The sequence below is a fragment of the Phyllobates terribilis genome, unplaced genomic scaffold (assembly GCF_046119375.1).
Source record: "Phyllobates terribilis strain yellow unplaced genomic scaffold, ASM4611937v1 Scaffold_2__4_contigs__length_985480577, whole genome shotgun sequence".
In the NCBI taxonomy this organism is placed as follows: domain Eukaryota; kingdom Metazoa; phylum Chordata; class Amphibia; order Anura; family Dendrobatidae; genus Phyllobates; species Phyllobates terribilis.
In genome coordinates this window covers 313,439,141-313,453,041 of record NW_027362762.1, presented here as the reverse complement: position 1 = coordinate 313,453,041, position 13,901 = coordinate 313,439,141, and the positions used below count along the sequence as shown (strand labels likewise).

Sequence of the window (13,901 nt, the reverse complement as noted above, 5' to 3'; positions counted from 1 at the left end):
TTGACAAAACATGGCACATATTTTTCTGCTGAATTCTATACAGTTGTGCTCAAAAGTTTACATACCCCAGCAGAATTTTTTCCGTTCTTGGCCTTGTTTCAGAGAATATGAATGATAACAAAAAACTTTTTCTCCACTCAGGGTTATTGGTTGGGCGAAGCCATTTATTGTCAAACTACTGTGTTTTCTCTTTTTAAGTCTTAATGACAACCAAAAACATCCAAATGACCCTGATCAAAAGTTCACATACCCCAGTTCTTAATACCATGTATTGCCCCCTCTAACATCAATGACAGCTTGAAGTCTTTTGTGATAGTTGTGGATGAGGTTCTTTAATTTCTCAGATGGTAAAGCTGCCCATTTGTCTTGGCAAAAAGCCTCCAGTTCCTGTAAATTCCTGGGCTGTCTAGCATGAACTGTGTGCTTGAGATCTCCCCAGAGTGGCTCAATGATATTGAGGTCAGGAGACTGAGATGGCCACTCCAGAACCTTCACTTTGTTCTGCTGTAGTCAATAACAGGTCGACTTGGTCTTGTGTTTTGGATCGTTGTCATGTTGGAACATCCAAGTACATCTTATGCACAGCTTCTGGGCTGATGAGTGCAAATTTGCCTCCAGTATTTGCTGATAACATGCTGCATTCATCTTGTCTTCAACTTTTACCAAGTTTCCTGTGCCTTTGTAGCTCGCACATCCCCAAAACATCAGCGATCCACCTCCATGCTTTACTGTAGGAATGGAGTTCCTTTCATAATAGGCCTTGTTAACCTCTCTCTAAATGTAACAGTTACGGATGCGGGTGGTGGAACCTCTGTGCTGCGGTGCAAGGAGGGACCAGAGGGGCTTAACTAGGTATCAACTCAGACTGACCAAGGTCGCACGGCGGCTCAATTGACTCCGTGAACCAGGGAAGGACCGAGCAGAGGGACCAGGTGCTACTCGGGGCCTGTCCTTGTATGAGAGCAGGTGACTCCCACGGGTCAGAAGGCAGGGACTGACTGGTCCAGCAGATGAGCACAGCAGGCAGACTGACGGGTGATCCGGGTAGACAGACAGGCAGACACCACAGGTAACTGGCAGGAGCCTCCAGGAAGGCTGGCAACTGGTACATTCTCAGAGTAGGCAGGCAAGCCTGGCCCATAGACAGACTGGCGGGTTTGGACTGAAGGCAGACCGTCGGGCTGGAGAGTGTACTTGGCTGACGAAGACAGGTAGACAGGCTGGCGGACTGAACAGGTAGTCAGGCTGGCGGACTGGACTGGCAGTCAGGCTGGCGGACTGGACTGGTAGTCAGGCTGGCGGACTGGACTGGTAGTCAGGCTGGCGGACTGGACTGGTAGTCAGGCTAGCAGTGGGACCTGAGGGCTGAAGCAGAGTTTAGCACACAAAGCTACAACCTTGCACGGGCACCTCCACTTTGGAGGAGGTGCATTTTATATGAGAGGTCCTCCGGCCATTGGCCGGGGACTCCTTAGGACGGCACGCACGGCCCCTTTAAGAGGGAGGGAGCGCGCACGCCCTAAGCACAGTGCCCGGGAAGCTGCGCGTGCCGGCAGCAGGACCGCCGGGGGACGCTGGGCGGGGAGCGCGGCTGTAAGAGGGACAGTGTCTCTGCTTGTCAGGGTGCAGAGACGCCTATACTACAGTAACATTTACGGTTGTGGCCAAAAAGTTCAATTTTGGTCTCATCACTCCAAATTACCTTGTTCCAGAAGTTTTGAGGCTTGTCTCTGTTCTGTTTGGTGTATTGTAGGTGAGATACTTTGTGGCATTTGCGCAGTAATGGCTTTCTTCTGGCGACTCAACCATGCAGCACATTTTTCTTCAAGTGCCTCCTTATTGTGCATCTTGAAACAGCCACACCGCTAGTTTTCAGAGAGTCCTGAATTTCAGCTTATGTTATTTGTGGGTTTTGCTTTGCATCCCGAACAATTTTACTGGCAGTTGTGTCCGAAATCCTTTTTGGTCTACCTGACTGTGGTTTGTTTTTTACAGAGCCCCTGATTTTCCATTTGTTATTCACAGTTTGAACACTGCTGACTGGCATTATCAATTCCTTGGATATCTTTTTGTATCCCTTTCCTGTGTTATACAGTTCAACCACCTTTTCCCGTAGATCCGTTGACAATTCTTTTGCTTTCCCCATGACTCACAATCCAGAAACGTCAGTGGATGGATGAAAGATGCAAGAGTCTGTATGGATCCCAGAAAATCACTCAGCTTTTATGCACACACACTGATTACAAGCAAACAGTTCACAGGTGAGGATGTTACCTTTAGTAGCCATTCAAACCCATTTGTGTCAAATTCTGTGCATGTTATCAGGCCAAAATCACCAGGGTATGTGAACTTTTGATCAGGGTCATTTAGATGTTTTTGGTTGTCATTAAGATTTAAAAAGAGAAAACACTGTAGTTTGACAATAAATGGCTTCACCCAACCAATAACCATGAGTGGAGAAAAAGTTTTTTTGTTATCATTCATATTCTCTGAAACAAGGCCAAGAAAGGAAAAATTCTGCCGGGGTATGTAAACTTTTGAGCACAACTGTATGTATCTGAGAGAAACAAGGGACAGTATGGGACTGCAGAATTTTTAAGGGACAGTATGGGACTGCAGATTTTTTTGGTTAGTGTATTAAAGCTACAGTGGCTTGCAAAAGCATTCATCCCTCTTGGCATTTTTTGTGCTTTCTTTTAATTGTGAAGCAAACAACAAATAGGACAAAATAACTGAAAACTTCAGTGTGAATAACTATTCACCCCCTAAAGTCAGTACTTTGTAGAGCCTCCTTTTGCAGCAACTACAGATGAAAGTCACTTTGGATAAGTCTCTATGAGCTTTCCACATCTTGCAAGTGGGATTTGTGCCCTTTCCTCAAGGTAAAGCTGCTCCAACCCCTTCAGGTTAGATGGTTTACTCGGGTGAACAGCAATCTTCAAGTCTGACAAAGTTTCTCAACTGGATTAAGGTCTGGGCTTTGTCTAGAAAAATCGGACATCACTCGTCCGATTAATACGGTGGTGTAATACGGCTGTGTGAATGAGTATAATAATTTTAATATGCTTGCACAGAAATGGACCCACTTCCTCCCATACAATGCAGATAAATAGTATTGCCTGCAGGCAACAATTCCAGATTTTATACAGCACATAATCTGTTCAAATAGAACATGTAAATTAGAGATCTCCAATGTAAAAGGAAAATCAGTCCTTTGCCTTTGATAAGCATCATCCTCATTTGTCAGTGTCAGACAATATTTGAACAATGCTCACCAATGTATGCAGCTATGAATGTAGCACATAGTTGTTCTCAAGTAAAGCTAAATCTAGAAACGAAATCTAACACAGGCTCTGCCACACAGGCATTAGTGTGCCCAGCTTCTGTAGTCAATGAGGCGTGATATTCAGCAGCATCTCTGCTCCTGGAGTGTCTCAAGCTTAAGCATGTTGAAGAATTTTACATTTTACATTTAACTATTTAATGCAATGTGCCAGAAATCAGCATCTGGATGTTTTTCAACACTGGCTATTAAAGTCCAGACACAAAGCATGTAAATGACATGGCCTATGCAAAGAAAGGCAGCAGAGATACTAATCATTTTTAGAAAAGAGGCCACTCTTGTCATATAAGGGCGCATCAGAGTTTGGACAATTTAATCATTATTATGACACAAGAAAACCGTGCTTTCCTCTTAATGGTAAGTGTTAGAACAAGAGGTCTTCACAGTCCTAACATTGCTTTGCTTTTATACAGAAACAAAAAAATAATAATTATAGTAAAGTCTTTCCCAGAAATGACATCTATTTTTATGCTGTACTTGTATAACTTTGCTTCCGCCGATGTTCCCCTCACAACTACATTTTGCTATATATGCATTGTTTATATTTACATAAAGTACTGTGCAAAAGTTTTAGTCAGATGTGGAAAAAATGCTGCGAAGTAAGAATTTTTTGAAAAATAGAAGAGTTAATAGTTTATTTTATCAGTTAGTATAATGCAAAGTGAATAGAAAAAGAGAAATCTAAATCAAATCAATATTTGGTGTGGCCACCTTTAGCCTTCAAAACAGTATTAAAGCATCATTTCTTTTCTTTTAAATACACTTGTATAAAGTCAAGAATTTTGTAACATTATATTCAGGTGCATGAACAAATTATACCAAATAGTTGATAATCGTCATAATCATAATTTCATATATAGGTTGAAACAGAGTTATTAACAGAAACAGATGTGTAGAAGATGAGGAACAGCCAAACTTTGCTACAAAGTTGACATTGTGGAAGACAGTTTCATGTCAAAGGTCATGCACCATAGTAATATCAAAGACTGACCATCACTTCCTAACAAAAAAACAGGTGTGAACAAGTGCAAGCTAAGAGAGCCACTTCCAGTTTTAATTTGTTAGATACATATGGGAGCGACTCTCTTAGCTTGCACCAGTTCACACCTGTTTTTCTGTTTGACAGTGACAGTCAGTCTTTGAAATTTGTATACATAGACTTTCTGACCAAGCACTTCACCCATCAGCCTACGGCGGTTTTAATCACAACTCGATCCTACCTACCCATATAAATGTAGGCTATCAGCCAAGGAGAGGTTTCATATTAGGTTAGGTTCCGAGCAAAGAAGGTCAATTTGTAGATGGCTGTTGAATTGACCAATTTATTTAAAGTATCTTCATTTTTACTTTTTTTCTAGACCAACAATTCCAATTTCATATATTCCATGTTTGCATACTATAGCGTTACAGAGTGCAGATTTTAATTTGTTAGATACACCATAGCAAGACTGGGCACAACAACAAGTCACATGGTAGTTATACTGTGCAAGGCAAAGATTTCAAAGCAGACTGGAGTTTCAAGATGTGCTGTTCAAGCTCTTTTGAAGAAGCACAAAGAAATGGTCAATATTAAGTATTAGAAACGTAGTGGTCGACCAAGGAAACTTGATACAGCAGATGAAAAACACATCATTCTTACTCTCTATTAAAATCAGAAGATGTCTAGCTGTGCCATCAGCTCAGAACTGTCAGCAAACAGTGGAACCCAGCTATATCCATCTACTGTTCAGAGAAGTCTGTCCAGAAGTGGTCATCATGTAAGAACTGTGGCCAAAAAGACATACCTTTGACATGGAAACAAGGCCAAGCAACTCAACTAGACATGAAAACACAGGGACTGGGTTGGAGAAATATGACAGCAGGTGCTCTGGACTAATGAGTCAAAATTTTAAATGTTTGGCGACAACAGAAAGCTGTTTGTCCACTAAAGGAATGAAGAGCGGTACAATAATGAATGTCTACATGCAACAGTGAAACATTCTGGAGGCAAGTTTGGGGCTACATTTCAGCAAATGTAGTTGGAGATTTGGTCAGGCTTAATGATGTCCTCAATGCTATGAAATACACGTAGAAACTTATCCGTCATGAAATAGCATCAGGGAAGCATCTGATTGGCTGAAATTTTCTGCAGTAGGACAATGACTACAAACATACAGATAATATAATTAAAAATGATCTTCAGAGCAAAGAACAACAAAGAATTCTGGAAAGGATTATATGGTAATTACAGATCCATGATCTTAACATCATGAAGACTGTTTGGGATTACATAAAGAGACAGAAGAATTGGTATGCGCCTACATTGACAGAAGATCTGTGGTTGGTTCTCCAAGATGTTTGGAACAACCTCCCTGTTGAGCTCTTTCAAAAACTGTGTGCAAGTCTACCTAGATGAATTGATGCTATTAACCCTAGAACGCATGACCATAAAAATGGGTGTTTTCAAAAAAGAGTTGTTATACCGAAAATGCCTGTAACATAAAAATAAATGAACAACTGGAAATGACAAACAACTAAATACCTGAGGAATACCTAGAGTTTCAAAATTCTAACTAAAGTAATCTTGCAGAAAATAGAAAACAACAGGGCGGGCCTGCGAGGCCCCAGGTATGCGTTCTAGGGTTAAAGTAAAGGATCATCACACCAAATAATGATTTGATGTAGATTTCTCTTTTGTTCATTCACTTTGCATTTTGTTAATTGATAAAAAATAAACTATCAGCACTGCTATTTTTGAAGGCATTCTTACTTTGCAGCATTTTTTCCACACCTGCACAGTACTTTATACAGTCAGCTTTCTCCAGCCCATTGATTTCTATACAGCACTTAGCTGCTCAACTCTTCCTCCCTCTCAGCTCCTGACTGAGCTGTGGTCATTAGTCATTCAAAATCACAAGCCCACTGCATTGGCATTTTCCAGAGCAGTTCTTCTAATCACTACTCACATGAGCCCTGCACTTGTACAATGGCAAATATAGTGATAACAGTGTAGATTTCAGAGAAAACACTAATAGATTATTAATGTGTAACATAAGCACAGCAGTAGGAAAAAGCTGCTGAATGGGAACTGCCACTCAAAGTGGAGTTCCTACTACCAGCAGCAAGGAGGTTAAGAGACTGGAGAGCTGTGTGTTGCTCAAGACTCAACTTGAGAATAACCCTTTAATGTATCTTGCACAGGTCACGGTATTGAACTTGGCATGGTCTTATAAATGGTTATGCCTAAAATAAAGCATAAAATAATGAAATGCAAAAGTTTGTGAACTCTTTCATGCAGTGGACCTTTCCCATTATGCAATAGCACTTTCATCATGGTTCAGAAATCTTTTATGTTGTCTTGAATACACAGCAAATTTGACACTAGTATACTGATTTTCATTGATCTGAGAACAATTAATAACATTCCAAAACATGTATGCTGTATTTTCATGGCTGTTTTTCAGATATGTCTTATTCTTATTGCAATTGTTAGAACCCTCCTGTTTGTTTTTTCCATTTTGTGTTTTGCGATCACATGACCATCTGCCTTTATATTCTGGTTCCGCCCTTTAGACTGTGCTGGACTTCAGTGTTTGACTGTTTCTCTAGCCAGGTGCTTCTGTGCCTTTCTCTGTTAGTTTGCTAGGTCCTTCTGGGACTTCTAGTACCTTTTTGTCAGTTTGTCTTTTTGTGTTCTGCAACTACTTCTCTGTTTAGGTGTTCCATTTTTTGTCCCAGTCCTTAGTTCTTTTAGGGACACCTCCCTTTATGCTACAGGTCTTCGTTCAGACTAGCCGAGGACTAAGGCGGGAACAGGCAGCCCGCTACATCGTAGGGATTCAGCTTAGTCTTACTGTAGGGACAGCTTTCCCCTATCTTTCCTTAGTTCATGTTGCAGATCATAACAGTAATAACAAGGGACAAGAGTTAAATCTCTGTATAACCAAATGGAAAATTAATTTTAAAGTTTTTGTCAGTTAAAAACAAGTTATCACCTTTACATAGGATAGGTGATATGATGACCTATTAGTATGTGGGGGTTTGACCGCTGAGACCAACCCCAATCAGCAAAACGTATGCCACTGGCAGTGACTAGTGATGAGCAAGCATGTTCTGTTAACCCTTTTGGCGAGCATGCTCAGGTGTTTTCAGAGTATCTTCAGGGTGCTCGGGTGTTATGTTTGAGTCACTCAGTGTGCATGATTTGCGACTGTTTGACAATTTTAATACATGCGAGGAATGCCTAAGAAACAGGCATTCCTCACATGTATTAAAGCTGTCAAACAGTTGTAAATCATGTGCACGGAGTGACTCAAACATAACACCGGAGCACGCTGAAGATACTCGGAAAACACCCAAGCATGCTCAGAAATCTCGAGAAACGAGCATGCTCGCTCATCACTAGCAGCGACACAACATCATATCATAGCAGAATCACTTCATGATTAGTTGGAGAGGTATTCTTCTTTACTTTCTAAAACTTTTACAAATAAGTATTTTATGTTTTACTTATTATGAAGCACTTGTCAAGGGTACCTATAAACAAGTCCCATCATTGGTACTAAGGAGTAGTTTTTCACAGTCTTTTTTCTAACCCTATTTTCGTATAACACTAGCTACTACACAGTCTCATATCATAGCAGAAACACTGCATGCTTAGTATTTGGAAAAGTATTCCTTCTTATTGTATCATTCATCCCATATGCAGTTAATTTGTTCCATTACACCACAAAACCTTGGCTTAAGCGGAATCTGTCAGCAGGTTTTTGCAATGTCATCCGACAACAGCATGAGGTAGGCACAGAAACCCTGATTCCAGCTATGTATCACTTAGTTTACTTGGTGCAGCAGTTGATATTGTCACAGGTTTTTTTTTGCTGCAGTTTTACAGGTATTCAGTTTGTGAGCTTTGTATAACCCCGCACACAACACGGCCTTCTGTGTACATTGAATAGTGACAGAGCGCTGCTAATCAGTGGTGGAGGCGTAGGAGGCACAAGGCCAGTTGTTTTGTAGTGATAGTCTCCTGTTGATAAAACACTGATTGTATTGAAACAGCAAAACACAGCCCAGTAAGTGACCCATCACTGTAACAATGGTCTCTGCTCCTATATTATGGTTCTCTCAGATTAGGTAGCAAAAACCTGGTGACAGATTCCCTTTAAATATTTCACTAGAATGCCACATTTACTATAGTCTTTGTCACTACCACAACTTACAGCTTATTGGCAGCCAGAGGAAGATCATGTAAGATCTCTTCGTACTGATCATCCTGAAACACTGGAAAAAAGGAGGGATTTTTATTTTTTTCTTCTGAGAGATCTTCAGCTTTTAGCAGCATGTCCTGTATGAATTCAGTTGCAGCTATGTCTGTGAAAAGATATTAAACATACATAAAGTTATAAGCACATGTATATCATACAAGCAAAACTGCTTTGGCTTTTGTGTTAGGGTAGTGGTGCAACTTTCTCTTCATCACCCTTGCCACAAACAAATATATTCTTAGATTACTGTTAAAGGTGCAACTAAATCACAATAGGCAGCTGTTATACTCTCTCCTTAAGAAGGTATTCTCATGTTTTGAAGTTATCCCTTAGCCGTAAGGGGTGGGTATAAATGGAGTGGTGGTCGATTATACACACTGCACTCCTTTCATTCTTAATGGGACCGCTGGAGACAGTCAAGCGCTGCACTCGACTGGTCTTCAGCACTCCCATAAAAATTATCAACCACTGCTCCATTCATGTGGAGTTCCCTAGAGGTCCTTGGGATTGGTGATGGTCCCAGCGGTCATACCCACAGCGATCGGGAAGTTATACCCTATTCCATGGATAGGGGATAACTTGCAAACTTGAGAGTACCCCTTCAATAATCCTAACTACAAAGCATTATATAATGAAACATAGCAGTAAAATATTTTCTTTATTTTCTTTCGTAAAAGTGAAAGGTTCTCTTAGAGAGTAAAGCTAATTTAAAAGGGCGTCTTCCTGATACCTTTGGCTTATCAAACCAACCACAGAGCTGGGAATGATTCTTGTTGAAAGAGTAATAATAACTGCGATAACAAACTTTTGTCAAGTACTCAAATAAGTGCACAAGTGCTCCCCATGTGGTCCCAAGCAGCAAAACCACATTAGTGTTTATCCCTGGCTGTTGACTGCCTGCTCAGCACTGAAATCTCCTATGGTGAAGGAATCAATCAACAGCAAAGAGGGAGACATGGAGCTGGTTAGCTGATGCAAGCCAGAACACTGGCCTCGCTTTGGACCTACCGTGAGGCACTTGTGGTCTCATTTACAAACAAAATCTATGTTTGTTTTTACAGCAATTATAATTTTGACAACAACTTCTCAGGTATATTGCAGTATGTGTTTAACTCCACTACCTATCATTGTGATTGGTTTAACAGGTCTAAAGCATATGAAAAAAAAAGCCATTATCTACTTCTGAACTGCCCATATACAATAAACGTCTAGGTGGTCCACTTTGTACTCTGTAGTGACCTTCTAAAACGTCAGTGCATAGTAGTGAATCTGCACAAGATCCTGCAGCAGCAGGCACAGGATATCGATTGTCAGACGCAGCCAAATTCATCATAGAGAAGACAGGAATTTATTATTACCGTCTAATCAAGCTATGTATATACTGGACAAGGAAGTCCTAACATAACTTGCTCCTCCAGACCCAGCGGTAAAGTATTCACTGGATCTAGGGACTGAGCAGGAGCAGAAGACCCAGTCAGCTTTGCTATACAGTAAGGAGGCTAAATTTCTCCTGTAACTGGGGCTAATATAGCAGCCCCACTTACAGGGGAAATCAGGTAAAAAGAAAAAGTATTTAAATGTTGAAACGCGCCCAAAAGAACTTTTATGACCTTAAAGGGGGGCACAAAATTTGAAATAATTGAAAGATAAATAAATAAAAAGCTGCTGCTAATCCAAATCACTATTACTAGCCCTTCCCATGTCGAAAACAAATGTGTCCGATATATAAACATAATTGTTACAGAAAAGGGGAAAGGGGAACAAATTTTAAAATGTATTTCAGTGTTACTTTGTGGATATCAAAGAGGTTGGTCACTTTCTATTGTTAGTGCAGCTTTCCTCACAAACTGATCAGCACTTCTGTCCATATAATGGAGAGACATCTGACCATCGTCCTCTTTCAATAGAAAGGCAGCTTTCTCACTTGAGGTGTTTTACAATTGAAGGAGACTGATGGACAGATCTGATCACATATTCCCCCATCAGCAGCCATTTTATGAACCGAAATGCTGGTCAATGTGGCCAACCTTTTTTTTAAATAAAAAATGTGAAAAACAGACACATATTTTCTTTATTTTCCCACAGATATCAACAGAAAAATAAAAAAGAGACTATCAAAGTAATATAAAAATTAGACCCTATGTGTTATAAAAAAGCAAAAAATATTTGAATATTCAAACAAGAAAAAATATAAAATTATTGATTATGTTATCCAAAAAATCAGAATAAGTAAATGAGGTAAAGATAGAAGAGTCTGAACTTCTAGAAAAGAAGAAAAAATAGATAAGCTGCACTTAGTAGCTGTCACAATATTTTAAAAAGTGGAAATCATCTTCCATAACACAAACCTGAAGGCTTATCTCCATTACAGTTGATAATGTTTGGATTCGCTTGATGAACTAGCAGGATTTTCACAATATTTGTCTGAATAAATACATAAAATGGCATTATTCAGTGTCTTGAAAGATCCATTCAAACACTTTGGGCCCGATTCATTATTGCATTTGTTCCTTTTTTTTGTTTTTTGGTGTTTGTCACCTTTTTTTCATTTGCTCTTTATTCTTCTTTTAATTTGCGCATTTTTTAAAAACTATTTTTCATGTGTTTGCCTGTTTATCATATTTTCATTGTGGGCTCGATTTGGGTTTTTGACTGGTTCATCAACTGCAACTTTTTAAAAAGTCGCATTTTTTTTGCGAAAATGTACCTTTTTGTCCCACTGGAGTGATTTGATGTACGTCTGAATTTTTTTACACAAATTTTGCTACATTTTGGCAGAGCATTTAACAGTTTGCTGCAAAAAAAAATGCAAAATTGATTAAAGGGGTTGTTCACTACTAGGGGAACCCCTTCTAGATCTAAATATTTTCTCCCATGAAAATAGAAGCACCTATACTAACCTCCCTTGTCTGCGCTGTTACAACGGTGTCGGTACTCAAGTTTCCGGGGCTCACGTGTGGTTGTTTTGCCACATGAGCCCTGCGCCCAATCAGCGCTGGCGTCGCTGGCCCCGCCTTGGGGTGAATACGTAATCAAGAGGAAGTTCGAGCTGTGGCTGACTGCTCACTTCCTATTGATTACTAATATGTCTTTTTATTTTATACGGGGGCAAGCATTTTGATCGAGAAGGGGTTGTCCTAGTAGTTGTCCCCTTTAAAGAAAAAATTAGAGCATGTTTCATTTTGTGAAAAATTTATGAAACATGCACAGTTTTGAAGAACTTGACAAAAAAACGTCAACAAATTCCACAAGACAAAAAAAAGTGACTGAAGAAAATGCAAATGATGAATCGGACCCTTTGACTTTCAGGCCTTGTTCTAAGCAATACTACAAATGAACGGAAAAAAAACGAACTTTATATTATGTTCACATCATTAACTATTGTCTATTTGCCATTTTTATTGCGAAATTTAATTACATTTCAATGTCCAGAGATAGAGCTATCAATAGGCAAAACAAATACAACGGTAGGTACAAATGTGTAGGCTTGTTACCACTTTTTTCAAGAATTTCAGTCACCAATGGGTATATACAGTATTATGAGTATATACTTTTTGGGTTATAGGCCTAATGTCATTCGTTCTTCTATCTCCAAATTATGACATCTACGACAAAGGGATGGATTCTTAAAATCACCAGAAGAGAGGTCTGTTCAAAATGTTACACTCTTTTTCATAAAGTGACAATATACTCTGGACTACTTTGTATTATGAGAGGAGAGAGACCAATTATTACACGAATGTACTTGGTGAAAATATATAAGATGATGGAGATAATAAGATGCTGTCTGGATACTACTATATGGACATAACTATGTGGTTTTACTGAGAGAAGATATTCAAAGTGTTACTACAGAGCCTTTAGATTGATATAGTTTTCAACTTCGCTTTCACTCATAATGGCAATAAATAGAAAAAAAAACGCTATATTTTAGAATTCGCCATACAATTGTATGGCAGAATTCCAGTTAGGATTCATTTTCATGTTACCTGTCCATATTTTGCAGCTAAATGAAGTGGAGTCCAGTACAGGTTATCTATAACATCTGGGTCTGCATTGTGCTCTAGTAACTGACTAGTCACTTCCTTAAAGCCGCAGGCTGAGGAGATGTGAAGCTGTGGATAAAACATGTTACACAAATTATAAACTCATCATAAAAAAAGGAAATAATACCCTGCCTATGGAATAGCTGTAATAGTGCCAATCTCAACTCTAAGAGATACATTTATCATTTTATCAAGCAAACCTGAAGCTTCACTTTACACTTTTACCTGGATCTTCTAACTTGATTGGACAACCCATATATAATGTAGCATCGGCGTCTCTGCCTCCTGCCGGGCAGAGACGCCAATCCCCTCACCGCCGCGGTCCCTGTCCGTCGTCCTCCGGCTCCCCTCCTGAGGGCACCCAGGGTGCGCGCACCACGCGCAGTTCCCCAGGCACTGCGCTTAGGGCACGCGCACATGCGCTCCATCCTTCTTTAAGGGACCGCGCGCTGTCGTAAAGAGTCCCGGGCCAATGGCCGGGGGATTTCCCCTATGTTAGGCACCTCCTCCAAAATGGAGGTGCCTGTGCAAGATTGTTGTTTGTGTGCTAACACTCTCTTCAGTCCTCAGGTTCCAGTATCCACCAGCCTGTCTATCATCCGTGCCCGCCTGCCTGCATATCAGCCGTGCCCGCCTGCCTGTCTATCTGCCATGCCCACCAGCCTGCCTATCGGCCGTGCCTGTCTACCCACCTCACCTGCCTGTCTACCAGCCGTGCTCATCTGCTGTGCCTGTCAGCCTCGGCCATCAGTCCCGTGGGAGTCACCTGCTCTCACACAAGGTCAGTCCCAGAGTGGCACCTGGTTCACCTTCCCGGTCCCTCCTTGGTTCACAGAGTTGACTAAGACGCCGTGTTGCCAGGGTCGGTCCGGGTAGGCACTTAGTTACGCCCCTCTGGTCCCTCCTTGTATCACAGCACAGAGGTTCCACCACCCGGATCCGTAACATATAACACTACCACTCATAGCTATTAGTAATGAGCAGATCTTTTGAAATTCAAATTCGACAATGATTCTGATGCTTCAGCAGTGTGGAAAAAGATGCTGGGCAAGTTTATTTTTTTTGCGAACTGCAAATTGAATTTTAAAATGTTTAAATTTGTGTGAAACCATAAATTTCGTAAACTCGACTTGAGGTTGATCCTTTCCAAATTGATCTGCTCATCTCTAATAGCCATGATCTTTTTCCCTTTGGGCAAAGTTTCAGTTTACTGACTTGGCCTTTTATTTCAGTACCCAGGTGAAGTTAAAATATTCTGGTGGTGCACCC

General features: G+C 40.5%; 1 protein-coding gene across 4 annotated transcripts in view; it reads right to left on the bottom strand.

Moving 5' to 3' along the window:
* MYO16 (myosin XVI) overlaps nucleotides 1-13,901 on the bottom strand; it is a 904,557-nt gene that overhangs the window by 580,111 nt on the left and 310,545 nt on the right. For all 4 annotated transcript variants that reach the window (XM_073664248.1, XM_073664251.1, XM_073664257.1 and 1 more), the window contains exons 7-9: nucleotides 12,576-12,701; nucleotides 10,935-11,010; nucleotides 8,542-8,692 (exon numbers count right to left, since the gene is read on the bottom strand). In XM_073664248.1, coding sequence (XP_073520349.1) covers nucleotides 8,542-8,692; nucleotides 10,935-11,010; nucleotides 12,576-12,701 — 353 coding nt within the window. The remainder of the gene's footprint in view (nucleotides 1-8,541; nucleotides 8,693-10,934; nucleotides 11,011-12,575; nucleotides 12,702-13,901) is intronic.